The 25756-nt window shown below is 65.1% G+C and overlaps 2 protein-coding genes and 1 long non-coding RNA gene across 10 annotated transcripts; 1 reads left to right on the forward strand and 2 right to left on the reverse strand.

Moving 5' to 3' along the window:
- Window positions 1-27: 27 nt before the first annotated feature.
- Window positions 28-5258, reverse strand: GPSM3 (G protein signaling modulator 3). 2 transcript variants are annotated; one of them, XM_054722650.1, is made up of 5 exons: window positions 5182-5258; window positions 1711-1755; window positions 1412-1511; window positions 990-1189; window positions 28-760 (listed from the first exon to the last, which is right to left on the reverse strand). In XM_054722650.1, the coding sequence occupies exons 2-5, from the start codon at window positions 1750-1752 to the stop codon at window positions 623-625; spliced, it is 480 nt and encodes a 159-aa protein (XP_054578625.1). In that variant the 5' UTR covers window positions 1753-1755; window positions 5182-5258; the 3' UTR covers window positions 28-622. The 2 variants fall into 2 exon arrangements, with proteins under 2 accessions (XP_054578625.1, XP_054578626.1); XM_054722651.1 differs by lacking the exon at window positions 5182-5258 and adding an exon at window positions 1961-2811.
- NOTCH4 (notch receptor 4) lies at window positions 3768-24131 on the reverse strand. The gene is made up of 30 exons (XM_054722637.1): window positions 24087-24131; window positions 23366-23466; window positions 22964-23256; window positions 21304-21651; window positions 21110-21232; window positions 20776-21012; window positions 20544-20699; window positions 19785-19979; window positions 18319-18432; window positions 17150-17263; window positions 16884-17006; window positions 16177-16336; window positions 15601-15746; window positions 15234-15386; window positions 14946-15063; window positions 14699-14786; window positions 14267-14420; window positions 12621-12805; window positions 10875-11127; window positions 10559-10671; window positions 9255-9775; window positions 8394-8774; window positions 8147-8322; window positions 7428-7647; window positions 7171-7252; window positions 6943-7081; window positions 6169-6452; window positions 5769-5916; window positions 5182-5279; window positions 3768-5013 (listed from the first exon to the last, which is right to left on the reverse strand). Exons 1-30 carry the CDS (start codon window positions 24129-24131, stop codon window positions 4333-4335), a joined length of 5949 nt encoding a protein of 1982 aa, XP_054578612.1. The 3' UTR covers window positions 3768-4332.
- LOC114228285 (uncharacterized) lies at window positions 4958-10230 on the forward strand. Of its 7 annotated transcripts, XR_008557363.1 has the most exons (7): window positions 4969-5039; window positions 6032-6303; window positions 6872-7062; window positions 7385-7679; window positions 7869-8027; window positions 9759-9848; window positions 9960-10230. It is a non-coding gene; the product is annotated as an uncharacterized LOC114228285 (long non-coding RNA). The 7 variants fall into 7 exon arrangements; XR_008557359.1 differs by having other exon boundaries at window positions 4958-5039; window positions 6073-6303; window positions 9759-10230; XR_008557362.1 differs by having other exon boundaries at window positions 6032-6333; window positions 9759-10230.
- Window positions 24132-25756: the final 1625 nt, after the last annotated feature.

The raw sequence follows: 25756 nt of genomic DNA on the forward strand, positions 1-25756 counted from the left end.
AGCGGCTCCGGCCTCCGGCCCCGCCCGCAGCCCAGACACAGTCCAGTCCGAGGGGAACACCTTTATTCACAACAAACTTGGGCCCGCGGAGCAGGGGGGCGGGCAGGGCGAGCCGTGCACGGCGGAGGGCGTCCTGGCGCGGGGCGGGGGCGCGCAGTCCGTCCCGGCGAGGCCCACGCCCCCTTTCCGGTTGGGAAGGAGGGGGGACTGTCCCTCGGGTCACGGCCTGAGGGGACGGGACTAGTCTTTTCTTGGGAGTTGGAGGCCTCGAGCCCCAGATCCCGCCTAGCGGCTGGACGTCTGGGGTGCCCCCACCGCTCAGGACCCAGACTCAAGCCACTCCCTGAGGTCGGAGTAGGGACGGGTGTCCCTGGGTGCTGGGACCCTCACTGCCTCCGGCTCCGCGCACTCAGGGAGGGTCCTGGGTGACATCCTACCTGGACTATTCCCAGGGTGCGAGGCCTTTCACCCCCTCAGTTCCCAGGAACATGGGCGAGGACGATGGACAGATTTGTGCTGGGTCCAGTTTCTGGCGCCCCTGCCCAGCAGGGTTGAGGGTGGGCAGCGGGCTGCCCCGCTTGGAGCCCCGGGAGTGAGGAGGGGCTGGTGGGGGGCTCAGATCTCAGCAGGTGTGAGTGGGGGGCCGAGACCTTTGTTCCTCCATTCGACCCCCACCCTGAACTCTCAGCAGCAACTCCAGGAGCTCCTGTCCCCCTGGGGGTAGGGGGGGCTCTGACCGCTGGGCTTCCATGCGCTGGCACTGGAGGGATGGAGGGATGGGAAGGGTTGGTGAGGGTGAAAGAGGAGCAGGCCAGGAAAGGAGCCAGGGCTGGTAGGAGGGGCATATAGGACACCTGTGACTGGGGTGGGGGGCTAGGGCCTGGAGAGGGGCAGATGCCTGGGGAGAAGGAGGGATAGGGCCCCAAAGAGGACCGGGTCAAGAGACCAGGAAACCTGGGTCTGGCCTCCTGGGGGGTGGGGCGTCTCACCTGGTGACTGAGGATGGTGCTGTAGAGCTGTTCTCTGTCCTCCTGGGGCCGGGGTGGGGCTGGGGCTAGGTTTGGGGGATCCTCGGGGACGTGGAAGGTGGCTCTCTGCTCCTCGAGGCGGCGGGACTGGGCCTCAGCCACGAGGTCCAGGAGGAGCTCAGTCTGCATGGAGAGCAGGGAGGCCGAGCGGGGTCCTAGGGCTGGGAGGGTAGGGGGGGGGGCTCAGAGAGGTTGGCAGGTGGGGGACTGGGACAGGGACAGACGGGGCGAGGTGATTAGGGCCTGGTGGTCAGAGGTAAGGAGGTACAATGGGGAGTCCAGAGGATGTGGGGAAAGGGCCCATGATGGAGCGGACCCTGGTAATAGGATTAGGAAGGATGCAGGCACCAGGGTCAGGGAACTCCCTGGATGGGTGGGGGTACCTGTGCGGCGGGTCCCTGGAGGAGGGGATGGAGGAGCAGATCGCCAAGGTCGAACGGTGGTGTTTACAGGGGGCCAGCCATGCTCATCCCGAGGGGGGCCCTGATGCCGAGACAGCCGTTCCAGTCAGGCAGGGGCGGGCTGGGCCGGCAGCCTGTTTCCTCTCAGTCTGTTCCTACCCCTGTGCCCAAGCCCTTCCAAGTCCTGCGTCCAAGGTCACTAGTTCTCTGCCTCAGGTCCTCTCACCTCCCTTTCTCCCAGGGTCAGCCCGCCCCCCGCCCCCCCACCGGTGCCTGCTCACCTGCTCACCATCCTCTTCTTCCTGGGGTCTCTCAGCCTCCATGCCCTGGAGGGGAGAAACCGATGGGGGAGGGGAGCTAGGATTTGGAGGAGGGCCGGAACCCTGAGTTCCTGAGGGGAGTGGGGGCTGGAAGGGGTGGGGGTGAGCCAGGGGCTGGATGTCTGGGTACTAAGCAGGAAGCTGGGTTCCTGGTCAGCCCCCCATGGGCCCCGCCCATCCCTGTCAACTTCCTCCAGTTCTGTTTTCCCACCCAAACTGCTTGCTCAACCTCTTCCCCAGGGGCGCAGAGGCTGGCCGGCCCCTCCAGCAGCAGTGGAGGCCTTTCAAGGTGGGCGAGAACTCAGGGCCTTCCCCTCTCCAGAGCCGCCGTGGACCCCAACCCGCACCACTCTGTTCCCTCCCCCTCTCCTCCCCTCCAGCTCTGTCAACACAGGAACTAGCTGCACAGGAAGTGGTTTCACTCCTCAGAGCCCTCACCCCCAGGTCGCTCCTCTCCCTAAGAAGTCCCCTGACGGTCGGATTCATCCTCCCCTGCTTCCCAGCGTCCAGCCTCATTGGGATGGGGACAGGCATGGTTCCAGTGGGAAGCGGGACTCCGATCCCGGGATGTTAGGCCTCAGACACACACACATACCCCCCGCACTGGGCCCAACACAGAGTATCAGATACCCCTGCCCTCTGGTGCTTGGTCTATTCAGTGGACAAGGCGTGTACCCGATGTGAGACATGGTCAGGGCAGGCTTTCCTCTGGTCATGAATGAGGGATAAAGGGAAAGGACCAACTCCCTGGCTTGGTCATTGATCTGTCCACACTGATCACACTGGCGGGCACCAAGCTAGAAGGACAGACATCTGGAGCCTCGGAATGGAAACCTGTCATAATCGGGGGTTTACAGCTGAGCGACTTCAAACACGAAATGTGATGAAGAGCTCTCGTTCTGCCACTTAATGCCTCGTCTTCACCAGATGAAAACCTGTGCCTGTTTCCTAGGGTAAAGTGGACCTAAGAGTTTTGGTAGACCTGACAGTTGGTGTGAGGACTAAGTGTGATAAAGCACTTGGTACAGTGAATGCTCAGTAAATGGTAGTTACTACCAGGCACACTTGGGAGATATTGCAGGTTGGTCCCGGACCACTACAATAAGGTGATTATCACAATAAAGCGAGTCAGATGTTCTGGCTCCCTGGTGCATGTTTACAGCTATACTGTAGCCTGTTAACTGTGCAATGGCATTGTCTTAAAAACAACAAACATACCTTAATTTAAAAATACTTTATTGGTAAGAAATGCTAACCATCATCTGAGCCTTCAGTGAATCATAATCTTTTTGTTGGTAGAGGGTCTTTGCTTTGATGTTAATGAAAACACTTATATGCAAAGCGCAACCAAGTGAAGCCCACACAAATGAGGTATGCTTGTAATCCGCCTTCAGAATGCCCCCCGCCTCCACGTCTCAGGCCCTTCATCACCACGAGAGGTGTAACTACGCTGCGGAAAGGTGGATTAATCTGAGATGGTCTCCGTCTTCCTCTACCTAGCTTGAGCTCCTGGAGTCTCCTATGTGGCTAGAACTAAATGCCCTTGGAAGGCGGGCAACATGTCTAATGTGTGGCTTCTCTTCAGACTACTAGACTCGTTTTCAGATGACACCTTAAATGAGCACCCCCAAATGACACCTTAAATTTGGACCCCCAAATCGTATTCTTGCTCTTACACTATACTGAAAGTCTCCATTCAAATACTGAATTTGGGTCCTAGCCAGTTTGACTCAGTGGAGCGTGTCAGCCTGCAGACTGAAGGGTCCCAGGTTCGATTCTGGTCAAGGGCATATGCCTGTGTTGTTGGCTTCATCCCCAGTAGGGGGCATGCAGGAGGCAGCTGATCAATGATTCTCATCATTGATGTTTCTTTCTCTTTCTCCTCTCCCTTCTTCTCTGAAATCAATAAAAATATAAAAACAAAAAAAAAATATTGAATTTGGGACACAAAATTTTGAAGACAATGCAGCCACTCCCATGTTTTCTTCATTGCACTCCTCAAACCCTCCAAAAGAAGGTAACACTTTATACCAGCTTTATTATCTGATGACAGACTTGGGGTTCTTAACTAGAGAAAGTAGTGGCTAGAAGAGTGGCACCTCATCCCTGCAGTGGTGAGAATGCAAGGAGTCATCAGCTGGAGTGTCCTTGGTGCTCCCCCCACCCAGCACTGCAATGCCTGGCACACAGCAGGTGCTTAGCACAAATTTGCCAACTGTTTGTAGCAGTGGGGGGTGACAAACGCTCCCTTCGGGAACCACATCCTGTTCAGGAAGAACATCTTACATCCCATCTGTAGTTCTTGGTTCCAGTGCAGGGTACCTAGCCCCCTCCACCCACCCTCCGGTAACCCCTCACCCTTACTTCCTGGGCCCACTTCATCTCGGCACCTACACCCTTCCCAGGGCTTCATCTCCACGCGGAAGACGATGACGGTTGTGAGTGGGCATACCCTCATTTTGGGAGGGACGCTATATTCCCGACCCCCTACTTTTGGGGCTCGAGAACTTGAAAACCTAAGGGACTCCCAGGCGGGCATTTAATGGGTGCTCACTTTTGGAACCCCACCCTGCCATTAGCCTTCTACTTTTGAGGTTCGCTTACTGCATCTGAGGGTATTACTTGGTGGACTGGGGAACCCCAGGCAACGCCCGGAGACCCGCGCTCCGGGGACGGAGTAAGGCAAGGAGGCGGGCTCCGAGTGTTGGGGGCGGGGCCGCAGGCTCCCAGGGACACCCAATCCCGCGGCCCGCCAGCGGAGGTCGCGACCCCGGATCTTCCCGGCATGGCGGCGGGGCCGGGCCTCGGCCCACGCGTGCCTGCGGGAAACGTCGGGTCGCGGCGGGGCGGGCCGCCTCCAGCTCCTTTCGCTAGGCTTCGGTACTGAGAGTGGGCACCGGCCCCGTGCGCGGCCAAGTCCACGGACAAAGTGCGGGTTTGCAGGCCTGCTCCGCGCCCACGCGGGGCGGCTCCCACCGACTGCGTCCGGGTGCGCCGCACGGCCCCGCCCCGCCGGCCGCTTCCCGAGGCGGCCCGCGCACGCGCGAAGGCGCCCGCTGGGCCGGGCGGCGCTTTGTGACGCGCGTGCGCGGGCCCCGCCCCCTCCAGCAGCGCCAGCAGGTCCCAGTGGTGGCGCTGGCGGGCGACGTCGGCGGGCGCCAGTCCCGCCTGGTCCCGCAGCGCTCGCGCCGCCCCCAGCCCCAGCAGCAGCTGGGCCACCTCCGCCGCCCCTTCGCGGGCGGCCAGGAACAGCGGCGTCTGCTCCTGCGAGGGAGGAAGCCGGCGGCGAGGTCAGGGAAGGCCACACCCCGGGACTGGCCCTTCGTGACTCCACCTACTGGGCCGCCGGTCCCCCCACGGCTTTGGGAGGTCCCGCTCTTCCCACCTCTCCGCGCCCCTTTTCTGTGTGGGGAGCCCTCTGCCCGGCCTAACCCTGCCGTCCTGGGCGTCTTTGTCGGCTCCGGCCTGGAGAAGGGAGCGGGCGGCCCGCGCGTTGTTCACAGCGGCGGCCCAGTGCAGAGCGGTTTTTCCTGGGGAGCGACGTGGGAGGTTGTCACCCTGAGGCCGGGGGCCAGGCGCCGGGGTTCCCGTTTCCCGGCGATCCTGGCCTTGGGGGAAGGGCTATTCAGACCCGTCGAGTCTGGGTCCCTCAAAGGCGGAAGCGTTGCCCGGGTGACGGCGGCGGGCAGGAAGTACTGCCCGGTGACGTCATCGGCGCGCGGAAGGGACAATGGGGCATTGTTCTGGGGTCGGTGGGACCGGGAGGCGCCTCCACCTTCCCACCGACACCCCTCCCCGTCCTAGTTTACAGAGGGCTGGGGCATGCGCGTTGTTGGGGATGGGGGAGGACGCGTGCTCCATCCAGCCAACGCCCGCGGGCTTACACCCTGGAGAGGCTGCCAGGGAACCCCCAGCCTCCAGCTGCTCCTCTGCCGCCGCCTCCCCACTGTTTGTCATTTTTACCTCACATCCCAACTGCTCAACTTGTCTGTAGCACAGCAACACCCCCAGATCCGTACCCCATTTGTCTCTGGCCCCCACATCTGCTTGGGCTGCAATCAGTTCTTCAACCAGGTCCTCCACTGCCAGCTTGGCGGCCAGCATCAGGGCCGTGGTCCCATCCACTGTCCTGGCATCCACTGCGGTCTGTCTGTTGCGGAGTAGGAGCTGGGGGGCCAGAGAGGGCCAGCCACCCTTGGTATGTCCGGGGCTGCTGGCTCAGGCCCTCACACTTACCCACCTCCCAGTGCACATTCCGCCGTCTGTTCTTTTTCTCTTTCAGGTCCCCAAGCCCACATCACCTTACTCTTTGCCAAACCCTAGGAGTTAGGTCGCCGAAGGAGGACCAGAGGATGCTTTGGCCCAGCTTTACTTCCACATTTGCTCCCTGTTCTCTTCGGGACCCCACTGTGCACTGACCTGGCAGACCTCCCGGGCATCGGCAGCCACAGCGGTGTGAAGAGGGGTGCGCCCCGTTCTGTCTGGCTGGTTGGGGTTGGCTCCAGACTCCAGGAGGCGGCGTGCGGCAGTTGGTCGGGAGAACCGGGCAGCCAGGTGCAGGGGGGTCTCCCCGGTGCCCACGGTGTGAGTCTGGGGACAGGCCCCTCCATCTAACAGAGGTTCCCAGGGCCCAGAGCTTTCCGGGAAAGGCCTGTCCTCCACCGCCCCACAGCAGACTGCTGCCATCAGGGGTGTCACCCCCTCTGCGGGTGGGAGAAAAGGAATGGGCAACAAGTCGATCAAAAGGACACGGGACGGGGCATGGAGGCTCAGGGAGAATCACAGCCCTGAGGTGTCGGGAAGCCCAGCTCTGGCTCTTGATTTTGTGTGGCTTTGAGTCAGGTGACCTCTACTTTTCTCCAGGCCTCAGTTTCCTCCTGTTCAAGGAGCCAGCCAGCAGGCCTAATTCTCTAACCTTCTCGGGCAGTGGTTCTCAAACTTGAGTCTGGATTACACTCACCTGGAGGGCTTGTTCAAACAGATCCCCAAAAGCTTGAGTATCTGAATCAGGAGCTCTGGAGCCCAAGAATTTGTATCTCTACCCATTTCCCCGAGGGCACTGATTCTCCTGCCCCGGGGCCACTCTGTTGTGAGGCACTAATTCTAACATTTGCTTCTTCAGGGCTGATGGCAAAGGATTTTCTGATTCTAAGGGTCAGAGGGATTTGTCCTGGCCCGGGTTGGCTCGAGTACCAGGCCCATGGGTGTCCACGTCAGGGCTGTCCATCTCAGCTTCCTGGGGAGGAGTCAGCAGGGCTGCCTGGGGGAGTTCTCGACAGTCACCACTCAGAGACCAGAGCTGGCACTTGGAGGGTGAGGCCGTGTCTTCAGCCTTGGGATCAGAAAACAACCGGAAGGACGGTTGGCTTGTCCCTTCCCCCTTCCCCCGCCTCGGGACCATTCCTGCCTCAGTGCTTCCACCTGGCCTACCTCCTCTCCTTCCTCGGGGCCTGAGCACATCGCCACTCCGTCCTCATCAGCGTGGGCCTCTGGTTTCAGGGTCCTGGAAGCGGGTGGGTGGGTAGAGGACTTCAGGGTCCACAGGTTTGCAGCAGTCTTCCACCCCCTCCCCTTCCTCCGTCCTCAACCTCCGCAGTGGCTTCTCTGTTGCTTCTGATCATAACTGTCTTCACAGGCAAGAGTCCCCTCCCTGAGCCCCAGTCCCTCCACATTCTCACTTGAGGCCGATGCTGTCCTCGCCCAGTGGGGGCCGGCGTCGGCGGGGAGCTGGCTGAGTCCGAGGCCTTCGAGCGAACCCAGGGGGCAGCCAGAGGGCCCCATGCTCTCGGCGCCTCCGCCGGATGAGCTGAAGGATGAGAAGAGCCCCAAGAGCCAGGAGAAGCACCCCGGCCACTGGCGAGCACAGCACCGGCCAGGGAAGCTGGTTGGCGGGGGGCTCTGGTGGGAGAGACAGAAGGAGGCCGTTCCGGGTGAGGCTGTAAGACCTGTGGGCCTCAGTTTCCTCATCCGTAAAATGGGAATAACAATGCACCCGCCTCCATGGGGTTGTTGGGAGGATAAAAGGAGTTAGTACTGTAAAGCGCTTAGAGCACAATGGGCACGTAGTGCGTGCGACGTGAGTTCTTGCTCTCTCGTGAGCTCTGCACTGTCTGACACAGGAGTGCTGATGCCCTCGGCCTAGCAGAGAGGGTGCGCCGAGACCGAGGCTTGCGGGAAGCCCAGAGGGAGGCTAGCACAAAGCCCTTGGGAAGATCAGGAAGGAGACTGGAGCGAAGGGGCCCCGGGAAGATCCCAGCTAGAGAAAGCGGGTAACAAGGGTAAGGCCCCACAAAGAGCACTGGGGTCCCGGGGCTCCTGTTTCATTTGACCGCCATGCTGGTTGCGGCGTGAAAGCTGGCCTGGGAGCAAGGTCAGCGGAAGTGATGGGGCCACCTACCGGTGCCTGCACGAGGGTGGGCAGCCAGCAGGGGTCCCGGCAGGAGGGGCTCCAGGGCCTCCACTGCAGCCATGGCAGCAAGGAAGCGGAGCAGGAACCCAGGGTCCCAGGGACAGCGGGATGCAGGGTGGTCAGGGCCACAGCGGGACAAGTCCACACCCATCACCACCACAAACCTGCGGGCGAGGCACCTCAGGGACCCCGTGTTGGTCCCGGGCTCCCTGCCCTCACCCCTCGCCAGCCTTACCCTGTGCTGAGGGCGTCTGTCTCCTTGCCCACAGGCTGCGTTTGAGGGGCTGCTGTTTCTTGAGAGGGGTCTGGGACTCCTCCCAGCTCCTCTTCGGCCTGGGCCCCAGGATAGGGGTACACCATGTCCCTGCCGTCACTGTCCTTCCTCACCCAGAGCCCCACCCTCAGAGCCAGGGACAGTGCCCGGGCCAGGGCAAGCAGCTGCTGGTCCAGGGCTGGGGGGCTAAGCACCACCAGCAGGGCCAGGGAGGGCCCCCACTCCGAGTCCCCATCTCCCGGCCTGCAGTCGCCTCCATCCCAGCCACACTCCGGGGTGTCGCAGCCTTTCTCACAGTGCCCGTTGTGGAAGTGATCGCGGCAGAACTGGTCATAGGCTGGACTGGGGGGCGAGGAGAGGGGGCTCAGGACCCCCTCCTTCATCCCAGAGAGGATTCCTGATCTCCCACAGCCTCCGGGGCACTCGCTAACGGGGCAGCTCCAGAGAATGGGCTTAGGCAGGCCCTGGGTGGTAGGTAGCCCAGACACCCAACGTTGACTGACACCTTGTTTCCTAGGACAGTCCCTTCTCCCTGCCCCCCAAGCTCCCCGCTCCCTGGAGGAGAGCCCGAGGCACTTTCCCCCAGGTGCCGGCTGTAGGGGAGTCTCCAGGCAGCAGCTTGGAGAGGCTGGGGCAGAGATGGTGCTCGGGTGGCTTTCGCTTCCGGCTAACCTGATGCTGCCCCCCCCCCCCCCGGGTGGAGCCTAGGCCTTCCACCCCCTCTTGGCAATGCTGACAGTGATGAGGGGGGCAACACCCTGGAGCTTGAGGCTGGGTGACACTGTAACTCAGGAGCACCTGTGGCCCTTCACCCCAACTCACGTGCAGGCTGGAGGAGTCTCACAGTCATAGCCATCAAACAGGCATTCTGCAGAGTCACACTGCGGGTGGCACTGCCCGTCGCGGAAGAGAAGCCAGCAGCGGGAGTGGGAGGGGCAGCCCTTCCAGGGGTCCAGGACCCCCAGTGAGCAGTCCCCTCCATCCCAGTTTCCTCCCGGGCCACTGCAGCCAGCATCACAGGCCCCATCTCCCCCTCTGCCCTCACACCCCTTTGCTCTGGGGCTCTGACACCTGGGCCCTGGGGAGCTGGGAGGGCAGGAGCATCGGAAGCTTGGGCCCCCCAGCTTGGAGGTCTCTGAGCAGCTGCCGTTGTGGAGGCAAGGAGAAGGAGGGCCACAGCCTTGAACGGCTGGGGTCAGGCAGTCAGGGCCCCCGTAGCCATTGAGGCAGGCGCAGTGGGGTGGGAAGCCAGACTTGGGGGAGGGCAGACACAGCCCACCGTGGTGGCAGTGATGGGGGCCACAGGAGGGGGCTCTCTGGCTGCAGGTGGGGCCTTCAAAACCCTGCGGAGAGGAGGAGAGAGATTGGCAAGGGACCTTGCGTAATTCTCCCCACTTCCTCTCAAGACACTCCTGGGTAAGATAACTCGGAGGGTCCCAGAGTGTCCATCTGGAAGGGGCCTCAGAACAAGTTGATCATTTTATAGATGTTGCAACCAAGTCCCATGTTTTTTCCACACAATGACAGTACGTGGTGGTGACAGCGGACGAACCACAGCTCTGCAGCCAGCTGCATGGACTGTAGCATCGCAGTTCAAGTCCCGGCAGACTGGAGTTAATGAGTGTTAACTGAACTACTGTCCTAATCCTTGGAAATAGGACTGTATACGCTCTCTTCCTCTGGAAGGGGGCAGGACAGAGGAGGACATAAGTACCTGCAAGTTATTAATGTTGTCATTCTTGGGTTTGGTTCATGGGTGTTATATTGTAAGAATAAAATATATAGAAGGCCATGCACAAACCAATGAATGTTGTTAGTGTATCATGAACCAATTTTATGCATCGGGCTCAGCGTGTGCACACACGCACACAGTTAAAAGAACTGGGCACTTACCCAAAGTCACCCAGCTTGATTTTGGGGTCCTTATGCATTCGTGCTACCACCTGATCCTGCCTCCACTCCCCCCCCCCCTTTTTTTTTCTGCTGAGAGGCACTTCTGTGAGCAGGGGAGGGCTTTCTCCTGCCAGTCCCACTGCAGAGCCCCCAGGCGGCCCTCTAGGCCCGGCTCAGGCGTCGCCTTGTGTCGGTGCTGGGGCAACGGAGAAGGCAGCGTGGCAGTCACTCACCGGGGGGCAGCGGCAGGTGAAGCCTGGGGGTGGTCCTGCCGTGGCCTCACAAGACCCTCCGTGGGAGCAGGGCTGGCTCTGGCAGGGGTCCATCTCCTCTTCACACCGCTGGCCTGCGGCGGGGTGGGACCAGATGTCACTGCTTTGGTACTGCCTCCTTTTTGCTCATTCCTGGGGGTCAGCCCAGCGCTAGCTGCACAGGTACAGGGACCCTGGCCATATTCTCTGGGGACAAGATGACTAGCTACCTTGTGGGAGGGGATTATCGGGGTTTCCATGGCCAGCTCAGCTGCCCCCCTCCCCACCCCCTCCTCACCCGTGTGCCCGGGCAGACACTGGCAGTAGAAGGCGTTGGCTAGAGGGTGGCAGGCTGCAGTGCCTCTCGGGTGGCAGGGCTGGTCCAGACACTCGTCCACATCCCCCTCGCAGCGCAGCCCCACGAAGCCTGGGGGGCAGGCGCAGTGGAAGCCTCCGGGTGTGGGGGTGCAGGTCCCCTGGTTGTGACAGGGCTGGGACTGACAAGCGTCCGGTTCCTCTGAGCAGTTCTGTCCTTCGTAGCCCGGGGCGCACTGCAGGCAAAGCGGGTCAGAGGAACCAGGAAGGAGCCCCCCCAGGCTGCAGAGCTCACAGCTCCGGACAGCCTGCCCGCCGCTTCCAGCTCCGGTCACCCCAGCCCTCCCCACGTGCAGCTCGCCCCATCCAACACACAGCACACGTTATTCCGTGAGGCACGGCGCACACCCCTCCAGCCCCAGACAGCCTCTGGACAGGGCGCCAACCTTTCGGACCTCACGGCCCACGGTTGTGACCGCTGCTCCAGGACACACTGCCACTGAGGAGAGCTCCTTTGGGGTAGAACCTCTCTCCACCCACCGCCCCGGCCTGGCCAGGCTTTAACCTGAGCACTGACTGCCGGCCCTCGGCGCCGGCCACCCCTTCGGGAGCAGGAGCGCAAAGAAAACCAGGCGGTCCCTGCTGCCCGGAGGCTCGCAGGCGGCAGCTGGCACGGCTTGCGTGACTTACACGCGGGACCTCCTAAACTCCTTCACGTCACAGAAATGGGGCCGAGTCCTGGAAAGACGGACTTGTACAAGCCACACAGCGAGGCGGCAGCTGGGCAGTGCCGGGCTGTGGCTCCGTAACCGGCGCCCGTACCCTGCCTGAGCGTTCCACCTTCTGCTGGGGAGGGGATCGGTGCGAGGCCTTGGCCATGTGCCGAGTTCTTGCACCAGGAAGGCGAGCATGCAAGAATGGAACCAGAAAGGCTTCGGGGAGACGGAGGGAAGGGGCTCACAACCAAGTGGCTGGAGGCTGAGGAAGCAGGCGAGGGGCTGTTTGGAAACTTCTGGAGGGAGTTTCACGAAAGAGAAAGCTGAGCAGAGGTGCGCGAGGGTTACTGGTCAGCGCGCTGCTTCGGTGAGTGTGTGAAATGCTCACAAGACGACGCCGTGGAGGGTGGTTAGGGGGTGCATGGTGCCTTCGCCCCCAAGTCCCGGTTCTGAGTACAGGGACGAGGCTGCTCAGGCTTGAACCTTAGTTTGGCCTCTAGCTCCGTGACCCGACCGCCCCCCCCCCCCCCGCCCGGACCCAGCCTGGGGGGCCGTTCAGGACGTGTTCCTGAAGAAGGCACCCCTGGCATCATCCGGTGGGGAGGCTGGGGAGGGCACCAGAGGGCCGGGATGGGGTGTGCAGCGAAGCCAGACGCAGTTTTGTGTTGCTGGAGCGGGGGTGGGGGGAGAGGGGAGGGCATGAGGCCTGAGAGCCAGGGCGGGTCTCGCAGGGCCGTGGTGGAGGAGGCAGCCACTGGGGGGTTCTGATCAGGGGGTGACGGGTCAGCAGCAGAGGAAGGGCTGGGCAGGGACGATGGGAGGCCGACGCAGGTGGCCACGTGGAATGCAGCAAAGGCCTGGACTGAGCCAGTGTTCAAGGCGAAGGGACAAGGGACAACACAAATACTTAGGGGTGAAGTGGCCGGACGTGGTGGCTGGTGGATGTGGGCCAGGGAAATGAGGGATCGCTGCCCCACCATGCCGACGTTCCCCATGGCCCTGACCCCGCTCACCTGGCAGAGATACCCCGCGGGCTGGGCCACGCAGGTGGCCCCGTGCTGGCAGGGTCTGGACTGGCATGGGTTCACCCTGTCCTGGCACAGACTGCCCTGGAATCCCGGGGGACAGTGACAGAAATAGGAGGGGCCGCTGTCAACGCAGAGCCCTCCATTCTGGCACAGGGAAGAGACGTCTGTGCCTGCGGAGAGACAAACAGGATCAATAAAGCTAAGGGGTGGAGGGCGCCCCGGCCCAGACACTGAGCCCAGAGGCCCATGGGGCCACCATCATTCTCGGGGTCGGGGTCGGGGGCGGCCTGAGGGCCAGCCCTGCCTGACACGGGTTAGAGCCTCGCGCTTCCCCCGGCCGTGCTGCCTGAGGGAGGGCCGCCCCTTCTCGGGCTGTGGAGCGTACTTCTGACCCTCCAGCGTGCGCACTGCCACCAACCACCCCGGCCCACACGCCTCTCTCTGAGGTCTTCTCACATCAAACTCATCTGCACAAAGGGCTGTTTTTACTTTTTAAAAAAATATTTTTATTGATTGCAGAGAGTAAGGGAGAGAGAGAGCTAGAAACATCAATGATGACAGAGAATCATTGATCAGCTGCCTCCTGCACGCCTCCTATTGGGGACTGAGCCCGCAACCCGGGCATGTGCCCTTGACCGGAATTAAACCCGGGACCCTTCAGTCCACTGAGCCAAACCGGCCAGGGCAAGGCCTGCTCTTTCACAAGGGGCTTGGTGTGGCGTCACGTGTGGGAAGCGACATGTGTTGAGTGCGGTTGGGTTAAGTGTGTCCACTCTAGAGATGATGATAGTGACAGAGTCGAGTTGCTCCGCACTGATTACGTCCCTGCGGTCGTGTTAACGAGTCTTATTGATGGGCTGGCTGGTGTTTCTTGAGCTGCGCTGAGCGTGGTGCTGGGAGCTGGGCCGTGTGAGGGCGCCCTGGGCGCGGAGTGTGTGTGAGGGCGCCCTGGGCGCTGAGTGTGTGTGAGGGCGCCCTGGGCGTGAGTGTGTGTGAGGGCGCCCTGGGCGTGAGTGTGTGTGAGGGCGCCCTGGGCGTGAGTGTGTGTGAGGGCGCCCTGGGCGCTGAGTGTGTGTGAGGGTGCCCTGGGCGCGGAGCGTGTGTGAGGGCGGGCGCTGAGTGTGTGTGAGGGTGCCCTGGGCGTGAGTGTGTGTGAGGGTGCCCTGGGCTCTGAGTGTGTGTGAGGGTGCCCTGGGCGCGGAGTGTGTGTGAGGGTGCCCTGGGCGCGGAGTGTGTGTGAGGGTGCCCTGGGCGCTGAGTGTGTGTGAGGGTGCCCTGGGCGCTGAGTGTGTGTGAGGGTGCCCTGGGCGCTGAGTGTGTGCTGGGTGCTGAGTGTGTGTGAGGGTGCCCTGGGCGCTGAGTGTGTGTGAGGGTGCCCTGGGCGCTGAGTGTGTGCTGGGCGCTGAGTGTGTGTGAGGGTGCCCTGGGCGTGGAGTGTGTGTGAGGGTGCCCTGGGCGTGAGCGTGTGTGAGGGCGCCCTGGGCGCGGAGCGTGGAATCAGCCTCTGTGGTTGGCCTGTGTGGCTTGGACTCTGGGCCGAGTGCTTTGTGGTCCCGTGTGTGATGGCCTCAGGGACGGGGCAGGGAGGGCGCCTTTCCCCCTCATCGGCTCCCCGTCGGCCTGGGTGGTACCTTGGCTCAGGGCGGCCTTCTGGCAGGAGGACAGCGGGACTTCGCAGCGACGCCCGGTCCATCCCTGGAGGCACGGGCACTGGACGGAGGGCCCGGCCTGGAGGCAGCGGGCGTTGGGGGGGCAGGGCTTCTGGGCGCACAAGTCCATCAGCGTCTGAGGGTTTGGACGGAGCGTCAGGCCCCGCCCCCCTCCCCCCCCCAGACGGTGCCTGCCGCTTCAGCTCCTCAACATCCGCTCAGAGCCCCGGGTTCCTTTGCTGCCTACACCCCCGGCGCCCGGGCCGGCCCCCGCAGCCCCTCTCCATGCAGACCTCAGTGCCTGGACTCCCAGACCCCTCCCTGTGGGGGCCCTGCTGCCACCTCTCCGGACCCCAGACCCTCCCCCCCGCGCTCCCCGCCTGCCCCTCAGCACACCTGGCTCGGAGCCCTCACCTGGCAGCTGCTCCCCGTGTAGCCGGCAGGGCAGAGGCAGCGGGCGCCCTGGGGCCCATCCTGGCAGGTGGCCTCGTTTCTGCAGGGGCTGGGCAGGAGACGGGCGCGTAGGAGGCAGGGCCGGGACATGGGGAGGGTGGCCCGGGGAGATGGGAACCGAGGGAGGCCCCCCCCCCCCAGAGAAGGAGGTGGGGTGGGAGGCAGCCGGACCCAGAGGAGGAGGAGGAGGGCCTTGGCCCCGGCTCACCTGTCGGCGCAGCTGGGACGGACCCTTCCCTCACAGCGTGGGCCCCGGAAGCCGGGGGCACAGAGGCAGGAGGGGGTGCCGGGCCTGTTCACACAGGTGCCCCCGTTGAGGCACGGGGCTGGAGAGAGGGGGCCGGGAGCCAGGGGTTGGGTTCTTGCCTATCGCCGGCCTGTGACCTCAGTCACACCACACAGCCCCCCCACCCCAAAGAGCGCCAGCGCGCGGCCCAGGGTTCGCTCCGGCCCAGCACCCCGGCCCTGCGCCCAGCCCCGGCCCGGCGGCGCTCACCCGAGGCACAGAGGTCGCTGCGGCTCTCGCAGCGGGGCCCGGTGTGGCTTGGAGGACAGGAGCAGAGGTGGCCCCCGGGGCGGGGGCTGCAGGAGCCACCATTGAGGCAGGGTCCCGAGTGGCACGCTGTCACCTCCTCCGTGCAGGCGGGCCCTGAGGAGGGGAGCCCTGTCTCTCCTCTCCTCCCCGTCCCACCCCCTTCCCCTCCCCCCAGCCCTCCCCCCTCTTCCCTCCCAGCAGCTTTGCTCCTCGCCACCTCCAGCCCCCGGCCCTTGGACGGGGACAGGGCCCGAGGCCCGGTGTCACACGGCCCCACGGCCGGCCCTTCAGAGGGTGGCAGCGTGTACGTGGCTCAGGGAGGTCTCACCTGTGTAGCCCGTGGGGCACGTGCAGTTGTAGCCAGAGGGCTGGGGGTGGCAGGTGCCCCCGTGGGCACAGGGCGAGGAGACGCAGCCCCCCAGCTCTGCCTCACACTCCGGTCCTGTCCAGCCCACGTCACACACGCACGAGGCCCTGTCACGGAGAGGCGTTTTCTCCCGCCTCCCATTGGTCGGTCCCGGGGCCGCCTGTGGCCCGAGACTCCGAGGCCTTTGCCCTCAGCAGCGCCCCCGACAATGGCCGCCTCTGCCGCCTCTGCCCGCGCCCCGGGCAGCGCCCCGTCCTCTGCCGCCTCTGCCCGCGCCCCGAGCAGCGCCCCGCGGAGCAGGTGCTCAGTAACCGCTTGTCTGGGGGACCGGCCCTGGGGCTCAGCGCTCTTCTCTCGGGCTCGCCCCTAGGCCTTCGCTCCCCGTTTTTTGTGATCTCCCCCTCCTGGACCACACTCACCGCCCAGCCCTGCCCCCTGAGGCGGGCACCTCAGAGCTCCGCCGTCTCCTTGTGGTCCCCACGGGCCCCCACAGACCTGCCCGCTGTCTCCTGGGGAGGGGGGGGGGCAGGACGTTACCTCTGGCAGTGCCCGTGCCGGCAGGTGCAGTTGTCCTCCGCGGGGGCACAGCCGGGGCTGCCGCCCGGGCAGAGGCAGCGGGCCTGGTCCTCCTGGCGCTGGCACCTTTGCTCGGGCTGGCACAGGCTGGGGGCACACAGGGGAACCTCGCAGAGATGGCCTGGGCGGGGAGATGGGCGAGAGAGACGGGGTCCCTGCATGTCCCCCATGGGCCAAAGGCCGCTGATGTATGACACGCTCCTGCCCGCGAGTCCTCAGGCCCCTGTGCCCGGCCCGCGCTCCCTGCCTCCCCCCTGCGCTCCCGAGGGGCGGCCGTGACCGCCTCTGACAGACCCGGCTCCCCTGGAAGGCCCGCCCAGGCCTGCGCAGCTCGGCGGGCTGGGGCCGTGTCCAGGGCCCCGCACGCGGCTCTCCCAGCCCCTCCTGGCCTGTGTCCTTCCCGCCCAGACTTCGGCCCTCGGGCGGGCGTCTGTCCCCTAAGTGCCTGCTACCGGAGCGAAGGAACGGCTTCCCCTTGAACGCCCCCCTCTCCGGCCCCAATCCCGCATTCACGCCGAGGCCGCGGTAACAGCACCCCGTGTGCAGCCGCAGGCTTCGCGCGGAACGAGGGCTCCCGCCTTCCGCTCTCCATCTCACACCAAACACGCCCGTGACGGCGGCCCACCCGGGACTCAGTCCCCGCCGCCTTGCCAGTGGCTCCCGCTGACCTGTGAAGCCGGAGGGGCAGAGGCACGAGAAGGCTCCCGGGAGGTCGAGGCAGCTGGCGCCCGGGGGGCACGGGCCGCTCAGACACTCGTCCACCTCGGCCTGGCAGCGCGGGCCCGCGAAGCCTAGGGCACAGGCACGCTCAGGGCTGCGGGCGTCCCCCTCCCTCCCCATCCCCTCCCCTCCCCTCCCCTCCCCTCCCCTCCCCTCCCCTCTCTTCCCCTCCCCTCCCCTCTCCTCCCCTCCCTCGGTGTCTGAGCCCGCTTACCCGGGAGACATTCACAATGGAAGGCCCCAGGCTGGTCCTGGCACTGCCCGCCGTTGGCACAGGGAGAGCTGCCACACTCGTTGACGTCCTCCTCGCACCGGGAGCCTGTGAACCCTGCGGGGGGGAGGGGGCAGAGGGCGGGGCATCTCTGTTCCTTACACGCATTAGGGAGTCGTTACACGCATTAGTCGTTACAAGTGTTGGGCTGAGCTGTGCAGGCCAACGTCGTGGTCGGAAGAAGAACCGAAGTTAGCGGACAGCGAGCCCTCTTGCTACAGGAACGAGCGCTGCAGATGAAGGGCGTGGGGGCCCGGCCAAGCGCATCGCTGTGTAATGAACGCTCCAGTCGGAGGCTTCCTAGTGACTTGAGCTTCAGGACTTTACAGAGCATAACGTGGTCACCTTGTTCTTCATACAAATAAGGCGCCACTGGATGTATGTGCTAATGCAGAAAACGCATTTTATCCAAAGCAAAATCCCAGCCCTGGCCCTTCCCCTGGCCAGGAAGGGCGAACCTGGAGGGCTTCCCGGAGGAGACACGTGGGCAGGTGCCCCTGCAGAGGATTAGTAATGGCACCGACCTCGGGCTGCCGTGGAAGGAGGGACAGGACAATGCCGGAGCCTACAGCTAGGTGTGTGCTCAGTAAGCCCGCCGCCGTCACAGCGGAGGACCGAGGGCCCCGTGCCGCCAGGAGTCCTGCGGCTGTCCCTGCGGTGGGCAGCGGCCCTGGCCGTGCAGGGCGCACCAGGGGCTCGGGTCTGGGAAGGAGGGCTGAGGGGTGATTTGGCAGGACAGTGATGAGGGTGGGCGGGCAAGCAAGGGAAGGAGGATTTGGGGGACATGACCTGGAGCCTGAACGGTGGAGGCTCAGAGGCCCTAGGCGAAAACAGGGTGGAAGCGGCACTCACCTGGGGCAGGTGCAGGGGGGCGAGGGCGGGGTGGGCAGGCAGGTGCAGGGGGTGAGGGCAGGGTGGGCAGGCAGGTGCAGGGGGGGAGGGCGGGGTGGGCAGGCAGGTGCAGGGGGGCGAGAGGGCGGGGCAGGGTGGGCAGGCAGGTGCAGGGGGGCAGGCAGGTGCAGGGGGGCGAGGGGGGCAGGCAGGTGCAGGGGGCGAGGGGGGGGCGGGGTGGGCAGGCAGGTGCAGGGGGCGAGGGCGGGGGGCGCACTCACCGGGCGGGCAGGTGCAGTGGAAGCCGTTGAGCCGGTCCTGGCAGTCAGCCTGGTGCAGGCAGGGAGCAGAGGCGCACTCGTCCGTCTCCAGCTCACAGAGCCGCCCTTCTAAGCCTGAGGACGGAGCTCGGTGAGGGCTGCAGCGCCCAGGGGGCCCGGGTTCTAGAACCAGCCTCCCCCAGCCTCAGGCTGCCCTCCCAGGGCGCCGTGTGCATGCGGGCTGCAGGGATGAACTCGGGGCCCTGCTGCCTCGGGAGAAAGCCCAGGACAGGCGCCCGCCGGCTGTGGGAGGGCTGCGAGGACGTGCCTTTTGGGGCCCTTCCTCTGCGCCCAGGGGGCGGGCTGAGGAGCCAGAGGCCCCGAAGGACAAGTGAGACAGGGCATCTGCTGGGAGCTCCGCCTCTGTTCTCCCTGGGCCGGCTCTGTGCCGGGGAGGCCGGCTGTGTGCAGGGGAGGCCGGCTCTGTGCCGGGGAGGCCGGCTCTGTGCAGGGGAGGCCGGCTGTGTGCAGGGGAGGCCGGCTCTGTGCCGGGGAGGCTGGCTCTGTGCCGGTGAGACCAGTGCCCCAGCGGGGCCTCTAGGGCATCGGGGAGGCTCGTCGGTCCAGACGTGTCCTATTCCTCGGGCAGGCCCCGGACCACACTGCACGCCCCCCCCCCCCTCGCCCCCCGCCTGGGAGCCTGCTTCTGCAGCTCCTCATGCCCACAGCCTGTCCCTTGGGTCCTGGACGTTTTCTCAGCACGTTCCCGGGAAGCCGCTCAGCTTTAGGGGGCACGAAGCCTGGGCCTGAATCCTGGCTCTGCGACCTTGGGCAGGTCACTTAGTGTGTGTGTGAGGGTGAAAGGAGGGACGGGAGAATGCCTGAGCATTCTGAGAATGCCACTTACAAGCTGGGCGACCTTGGGCAGGTCACTCAGCCTCTCTGAGCTTCAGTTTCTGCATTTACAAAGCGGGCACAGTAACGGGCTGACCTCGTGGGGCTATTGTAAAGCTTAGATGGGCATGTAACCTGCTCAGTAGCACCTGCACAGGGTAAGCTATTCTCGTCAGTTTCTTTCCACTCCCGGCACCGGGGGGCGAGCGGAGCTGGGTGCGGCCTGGCAGCATTCCCTTCCTGTTGCACCAAATTCAGGCAACAGGCCCTTCGAGGGCTTTACTGCCGAGCTCCACAGAGGAGCGCCTCCGTGTCGGGAGGAGCATTCTGGGTCGGCATGCCGTTTAGGAACTGCTGTTCTGCTCGCGTGACGGGCCTGAGTGCGGGGACCGGGCGGCACACTCCACGAGGACTGGGAAACGCATGCCCCTCCCCGGAGTCGAGCAGTGCACAGCCTTTGCCATCTGGGGCCCCGAGTGTTCATCTGGGGTGGGGGCAGGAGCAGGCTCTCGGGGAGCTGACTCGGCTGCCCTGAGGCCCTCCATGCTCTCGAGGCGAGAGGGCCTGCGGGTCCGGGACGAGCCCGCGGGTACCTGGGGGGCAGAGGCAGTGGAAGCTGGCGAGCAGGTCCAGGCAGGTGCTGCCCGGGCGGCAGGGCTGGGACAGGCACTCGTTGTGATCGGCCTCGCAGCGGGAGCCGGTGTAGCCAGGCGGACAGAGGCAGTGGAAGGAGCCGGGGGTGTTGAGGCAGGAGCCGCCGTGCTCGCAGGGCCCCAGGCCTTGCTGGGCTGGGGAGGGAAGAGCCGGGTCCCCAGGGGCCCAGGCCTTGCTGGGCTGGGGGAGGGGAGAGCCGGGTCCCCAGGGGCCCAGGCCTTGCTGGGCTGGGGGAGGGGAGAGCCGGGTCCCCAGGGGCCCAGGCCTTGCTGGGCTGGGGGAGGGAAGAGCCGGGTCCCCAGGGGCCCAGGCCTTGCTGGGCTGGGGGAGGGAAGAGCCGGGTCCCCAGGGGCCCAGGCCTTGCTGGGCTGGGGGAGGGGAGAGCCGGTCCCCAGGGGCCCAGGCCTTGCTGGGCTGGGGGAGGGAAGAGCCAGGGGCCCAGGGTGGACGGCCGGGCAGCCAGCCGCTGGGGGCCGGGGCCGGGTGTGGCAGAGGAGACCGCGCCAGGAAAGGGCAGTGCCTTCAGGAGAGAGGACTGCGTGGGGCTGGGCGTGGGGAGAAGACCACGTGGGGGAGAGAGGCCAGCCCTGGACAGGTGCAGGGAGAGAGCCGTTCATGCTTTTAACTTGGAAAGCGATCGGCCTGTCTCCAGTGCGGAGGCTGTCGGGGCTCAGAGAGGGCCCGAGGGGGCGCCTCACCCATCTGGCACTCGTCCAGGTCCTGGTGGCAGGTGGGGCCCGCGTAGCCGGGCTGGCACAGGCAGAGCGTGGCGCCCGTCAGGGGGTTGGTGCTGCACTGGGCTTCCCCGTGGCAGGGCTGGCTCAGGCACCTGTCCTCCAGGTGACACAGGAGGCCTGCGGGCGGGAGGCTCTCAGCGGCCCCGGGGGCTTCTCTGGCAGCCGCCCCCCAGCCCCGGGCCTCCGCCCACACCTGTGCGGCCCGGGGGGCAGAGGCAGGAGAAGGCGCCCACGCGGTCGATGCAGGTGGCTCCGGGGGCGCAGGTGGCCGCGGCGCAGTCGTCCAGGTTCTCCTCGCAGCTGGCGCCGCCCCAGCCGCTGACGCACACGCAGTGGAAGCCGCCGGCCGCGTTCCGGCAGGTGCCGCCGTGGCCGCAGCGAGGGGCGCGCTGGGGCTCACACTCGTCCACGTCTTCCGAGCAGTCCCGGCCTGCGGGAGGGGCGGACGGGGCTGGGCGGGCCCGTGGGGGCGGCAGGGGCCGGCCGCCGGGGCCGTTGGCGCCGGGAGCTGGGCTTCAAGGACTCACCTGTCCAGGCCTCCGGGCAGAGGCAGGTGTAGGTGCCCAGCCCATCCTGGCAAGTGCCGCCGTTCTGACACGGGCGCCCGGCACAGTCATCGGGGTTCACCTCGCAGCGCGGGCCTGTGAGACCTGACAGGGCCCCGGGTCAGCCGAGGGCGCCAGGCTCCGGCCCCGGGGGCGCAGGGCCTGCGAGCACACACCTGGGGGGCAGAGGCAGAGGTGGGCGGTGGCGTCCTCCCCGGGAACCAGCCGGCAGGTGCCCCCGTTGGGACAGCCCGCCGGGGGACAGGGTCCTGCCCGGAGCGCGCAGCGGGGGCCTGTGCGCCCCGCGGGGCAGACACACCGGAAGGACCCCAGGGTGTTGTGGCAGGCGATGCCCTCGGGGCAGGGCCCGGGGTCTCGGAAACACTCGTTGACGTCGCGCTCGCAGGCGTGGCCCTCGAAGCCCGGGGGGCAGCGGCACTGGATCTGGGGGTAGGTGGTCAGGCACACCCCTCCGTTCATGCAGGGGTTGGCTGAGCAGAAGTCCCGAAGCTGGCACTGCTCGCCTGCGGCCGGGGGCAGAGGGCAGAGGGCAAGGGCCGTCAGCTCCCAGGGCCTGGGAACAGCTCCCCCGCCTCTCACCTCCCCATTCCCCCCCCCACTTCGCCCTGCCCCATCGCCCTGCCTCGGTTGGCTTGTTTCTTGGGGGGTTTATCGGGAGCGAGGATATTTCTGAGCTAAAGGTAGGACATGGGGTTGTTGGCGTGTTGCAGATCGGCCCGGCCTGGGGGAATGGGACACGGGCCCCCTCGGGGTGACGTGGTGGGGGGTGGAAAGCGGCCCTGCCTGCCCGCCCCCAGGAGACTTAGCACCCCCAGCCCCTCTCGTCCGGCCGCCTGATCTTTGCGAGGGTGGAATCTTCGAAGCAACAAGAGACTTCCTGCACAGCCACCGCGCCACCGGCAGGGGCACTTGTGCCCGCGTGCTGTGCGCCAGGGCGGGCTGAGCGAGCGCCTCCTGAGCAGCGTGGGCACAAGGGCCGTCAGCTCCCAGGGCGTTCGCCACACGCCACCTGTCCGCTGCGGACACAGTCTTGTCAGTGGCAGAGCCGGCCTGGACCGGGGAAGGGGCTGCCCAGAACCCCGACGCCACACGCAGGCCTGGTCCCGCGTGCCGGTCCCTGACGCCCAGTCTCAGAATTACGTGGGCAGCTTGAACATCTCCGTGCCCCGGGCCTCCCAGACCCACCAGCCCCTCTGGGGTGGGCGCTGGTATTTGAAGGCACTCCAGGGAGCTGCTGTGCCGGCCGAGGCTGAGAGGCCGCAGCCCCCGAGCCGCCCGGGCCCCACCCCCCAGGGCCTTCCCCCGCCTCCCGGCCTTGGCGGCCTGGTCCAGCCCTCCAGCCGACAGCCCTGCGGCCCTTCCTCTCCGCGGCCGCAGGCTCTGTCCTCCCCCGCACCATTTCCTCAGGGCGGCACCCCCTTCCCACCCCGTCCTGCTGTCTTGCACCCTCCTCCTGGGGGGACACCCATTCCTCTCCCTGGTCAGACCCTCTGCACCCCTTCTCACCCAGCACCTCCCCCCACTGAAGTCTGCCTGGTGACCCCGGCACCCAGCAGGCAGAGGCCACTCGGGTGCTCAGGCAGAGCCCGCTGCGGGCCGGCTGACCCTGAGGCTGCGGCGGGCAGGGGCTGGGAGAGGACTCGGCTGCACGCTGAGGAACCGCTTTGGAAGTATGTCAGACTGGGGCGGTCAGCACAGCTGTGTGGTGAGCGCCAGTCGCGGGTGACCGTGTCACCAGGGACGGCTTGTGGATTCTCAGGGCCCCTGTCTCCGGCCCGGCCCAGCCCCCGCCCGCCGGCTCCCCCCGCCGCTCACCTGTCCACCCCGGCAGGCAGGAGCACCGCGGGCGTCCTGAGGCCTGGACGTGGCAGCGGCCCATTTGGGAGCAGAAGGAAGAGCAGGGGTCCTTGAGCTGGGCCTGGCACCTCTCGCCAGTGAAGCCCGAGGGACAGGTGCAGAGGAAGCTGGGGGCTGAGGAAGAGGGGGCGCTTGGGGAGCCCGGGGGGACAGGAAGCAGGGCTTGGCAGCTGCCCCCGTTCTGGCAGAGCTGGGCGTCCTGGCAGGGATCGGGAAAGCGGCACGTCTCACCCAGGAAGCCAGGAGCACACCTGGGGGGGGGGGGGGACTCACATCACTGGCTGAGGTTGGCCTTCTGTCCCCTCCCCCTCCGGGCCTCTCCCTCCCCTTCCCAGTCTCCCTCCCCCACAGGCACCTCACCGACAGGTGCCTCGGCCCGGAGACAGGCTCAGGCAGGTGCCGCCATTGGCACAGGGTTCTGAGAGGTTCCCGCAGGGCAGCCCTAGGATGGAGACGGGGACCTGTTAGCCTCCTACCCGTTCCTCGACCCCATGTGGTGCCCTCCCCACCCCCCAGGTCCCAGGCCTCTCACTGACTCATCCCCACCCCCCTTCCTGTTTTTTCTCTGGCCTCCGTCCCTGGTCCCTCGGAAGCAAGACAACAGGGATCAGGAGGGGCGAGGGGACTCCTGGGAGGTGAATGGCTGAGACAGAGAAGGGATTTCCTCCCGGAAGGGCCCAGCATTGAGCCATGGGGGGGCGGGGGCGGGGAAGGGGGGCCTGAACCGGAAAGGGACTTGGTGGACCCTCAACCTTTCCACGTCTCCATCTCGTCACGTCTCTTTCCCCACCAGGCGGTCAGTCTGTTCCTCTTCCCCCCAAATGAGCCCGCTGTCCCCAGGCTCCAGGTCACTGTGCTCTCCCTGGGGGTGGGCACCCTGTCACCCACCCCAGCAGACCCCTGGCACCAGGCCCGCAGCCTTGGTGTGCGCAGAGCCCTCCCGCCAGCTGCCCCTCCAGGGCGAGCTCTCCTCCACCCAGTGTCCCCTCAAAGCACGAGGCTCGGCCCCGTCCCAGCCCGCCAAAGGTGGCCCCTCTTCCACCAGCACGGCCCCCTGGCCCTCACCTCCGGGCTCCCCAGCCCAGGAGCCCAGCAGCCAGAGCAGCAGCAGCGAAGGGGGCTGCATTCCCGAGCCCGCAGCCCTCCGGCCGGAGCCTCCTGCGCCACAGCCCCTTCCTCCGCCGTCTTGGCCGCCGCGGGCCTCAGCTGAGTTGTTTCCTGAGTCGCACAATGTCCTGGACACCCAAGTGATGGGGGAGGGAGGAGGGACATGGAGGGGATGAGGGAGGGGCCTTCCATCCCTGACAACCCCTGCCCCCCCCCCCCCCCCAGGACAGAGTGGCTGGAGGGCAGGTGATGGGAGGGGAAGAACGGCTGGTGGGGCCTGGGGACATCCCAGCCCTTCTGCTGAGGCGGCCTCTCCCTCCCCAGGGGGCACTGCAAGGTGGCGCCTGTGCGGGGGGGGGGGGGGGGGGGGGCGGGGGGCGGCCAGGGGGGGCAGGGGGGGGGCAGGGTGTGAGGGGAGCGCTGCTCCTCTGCCAGGGGAGGTGCCTGCTCCTCGGGGCCATACAGATGCTTCTCCGAGAACTGCAACTTGGCCAGAGACTGCCCGGCCTCACTTCGGCCTTGCTAGGGCTCCTCCCCTTTGGGGAAGGAGGGGGGTGTCGGCTGCTCCTGGGGAACCCTGGCCTTCCTTGGAGGGGAAAGTGTAAAACTGCCATCAATTTTGCAGTCTGGATTATTCACAGCAAACCCTGCATTTGGGTCTTTCCCCTCCCCCCATGTCTCCCTCCCTCTACTGCAGAGTCCCTGGGAGGCAAGGAATGCTAGTCATTGACTTTATGTATTTTTAAAATATGTTGTATTGATATTTTTTAGAGAGAGAGGAACGGAGATGGGGGGGAGGGGAGAGAGAGAGAGAGAGAGAGAGAGAGAGAGAGAGAGAAAACAACGATGTGAGAGAGAACATCTGTTCCTTGCCTCCTGCATGCCCCCTGACCAGGAATTGAGGAATCAAACAGTGACCTGTTCGGTGCACGGGACAAAGCTCAACCAACTGAGCCACACCATCAGGACCAGGCATTGACTTTAAAATCGGACTAAATAACATCACGAAAGAGAATCCGCTGCCCTGACTCACCTTACCTGCTTTGTAAGCCCTGCCATTGGGCTCACCGTCTCCGGCCTTCCTCTGCTGGCTCAGGACTGAGAGTCAGGCGACTGGCACAGGTGCGGCAGCAAGTACCCTCTGCAGCCTGGGGCACCCTGAGCAATTCCTCTGCCGAGGAATGCACCACTTAAAAAAGCTTTTTATTTTTATTTTAAATATATTTTTATTGATTTCATAGAGGAAGAGAGAGAGAGAGAGAAATAGAAACATCAATGATGAGAGAGAATCATTGATTGGCTGCCTCCCACACACCTCCCACTAGGGATCGAGCCCACAACATGGGCATGTGCCCCTGACCAGAATCAAACCTGGGACCCTTCAGGCCATAGGCCAACGCTCTATCCACTGAGCCAAACCAGCTAGGGCAGCTTTTTATTTTGAAACTAGTGGCCTGGTGTACGGATTCGTGCACATTGAAAGGAAATTAATTAGAAGGTGGCTGATGGGGTGGGACTGGGTGAGACAGGCTGGACACACCCTGGAGGCGCCCGGGCTTGAAGGACGTCTGTGGAGTGAGCGGGGTCCCTCTGACAGGTGGGGTCCCCTAGCCTGGCCAGCGGGGATCAGGCCGAAACCAGTAG

This window comes from Eptesicus fuscus, chromosome 10 (genome assembly GCF_027574615.1).
Source record: "Eptesicus fuscus isolate TK198812 chromosome 10, DD_ASM_mEF_20220401, whole genome shotgun sequence".
Taxonomy (NCBI): domain Eukaryota; kingdom Metazoa; phylum Chordata; class Mammalia; order Chiroptera; family Vespertilionidae; genus Eptesicus; species Eptesicus fuscus.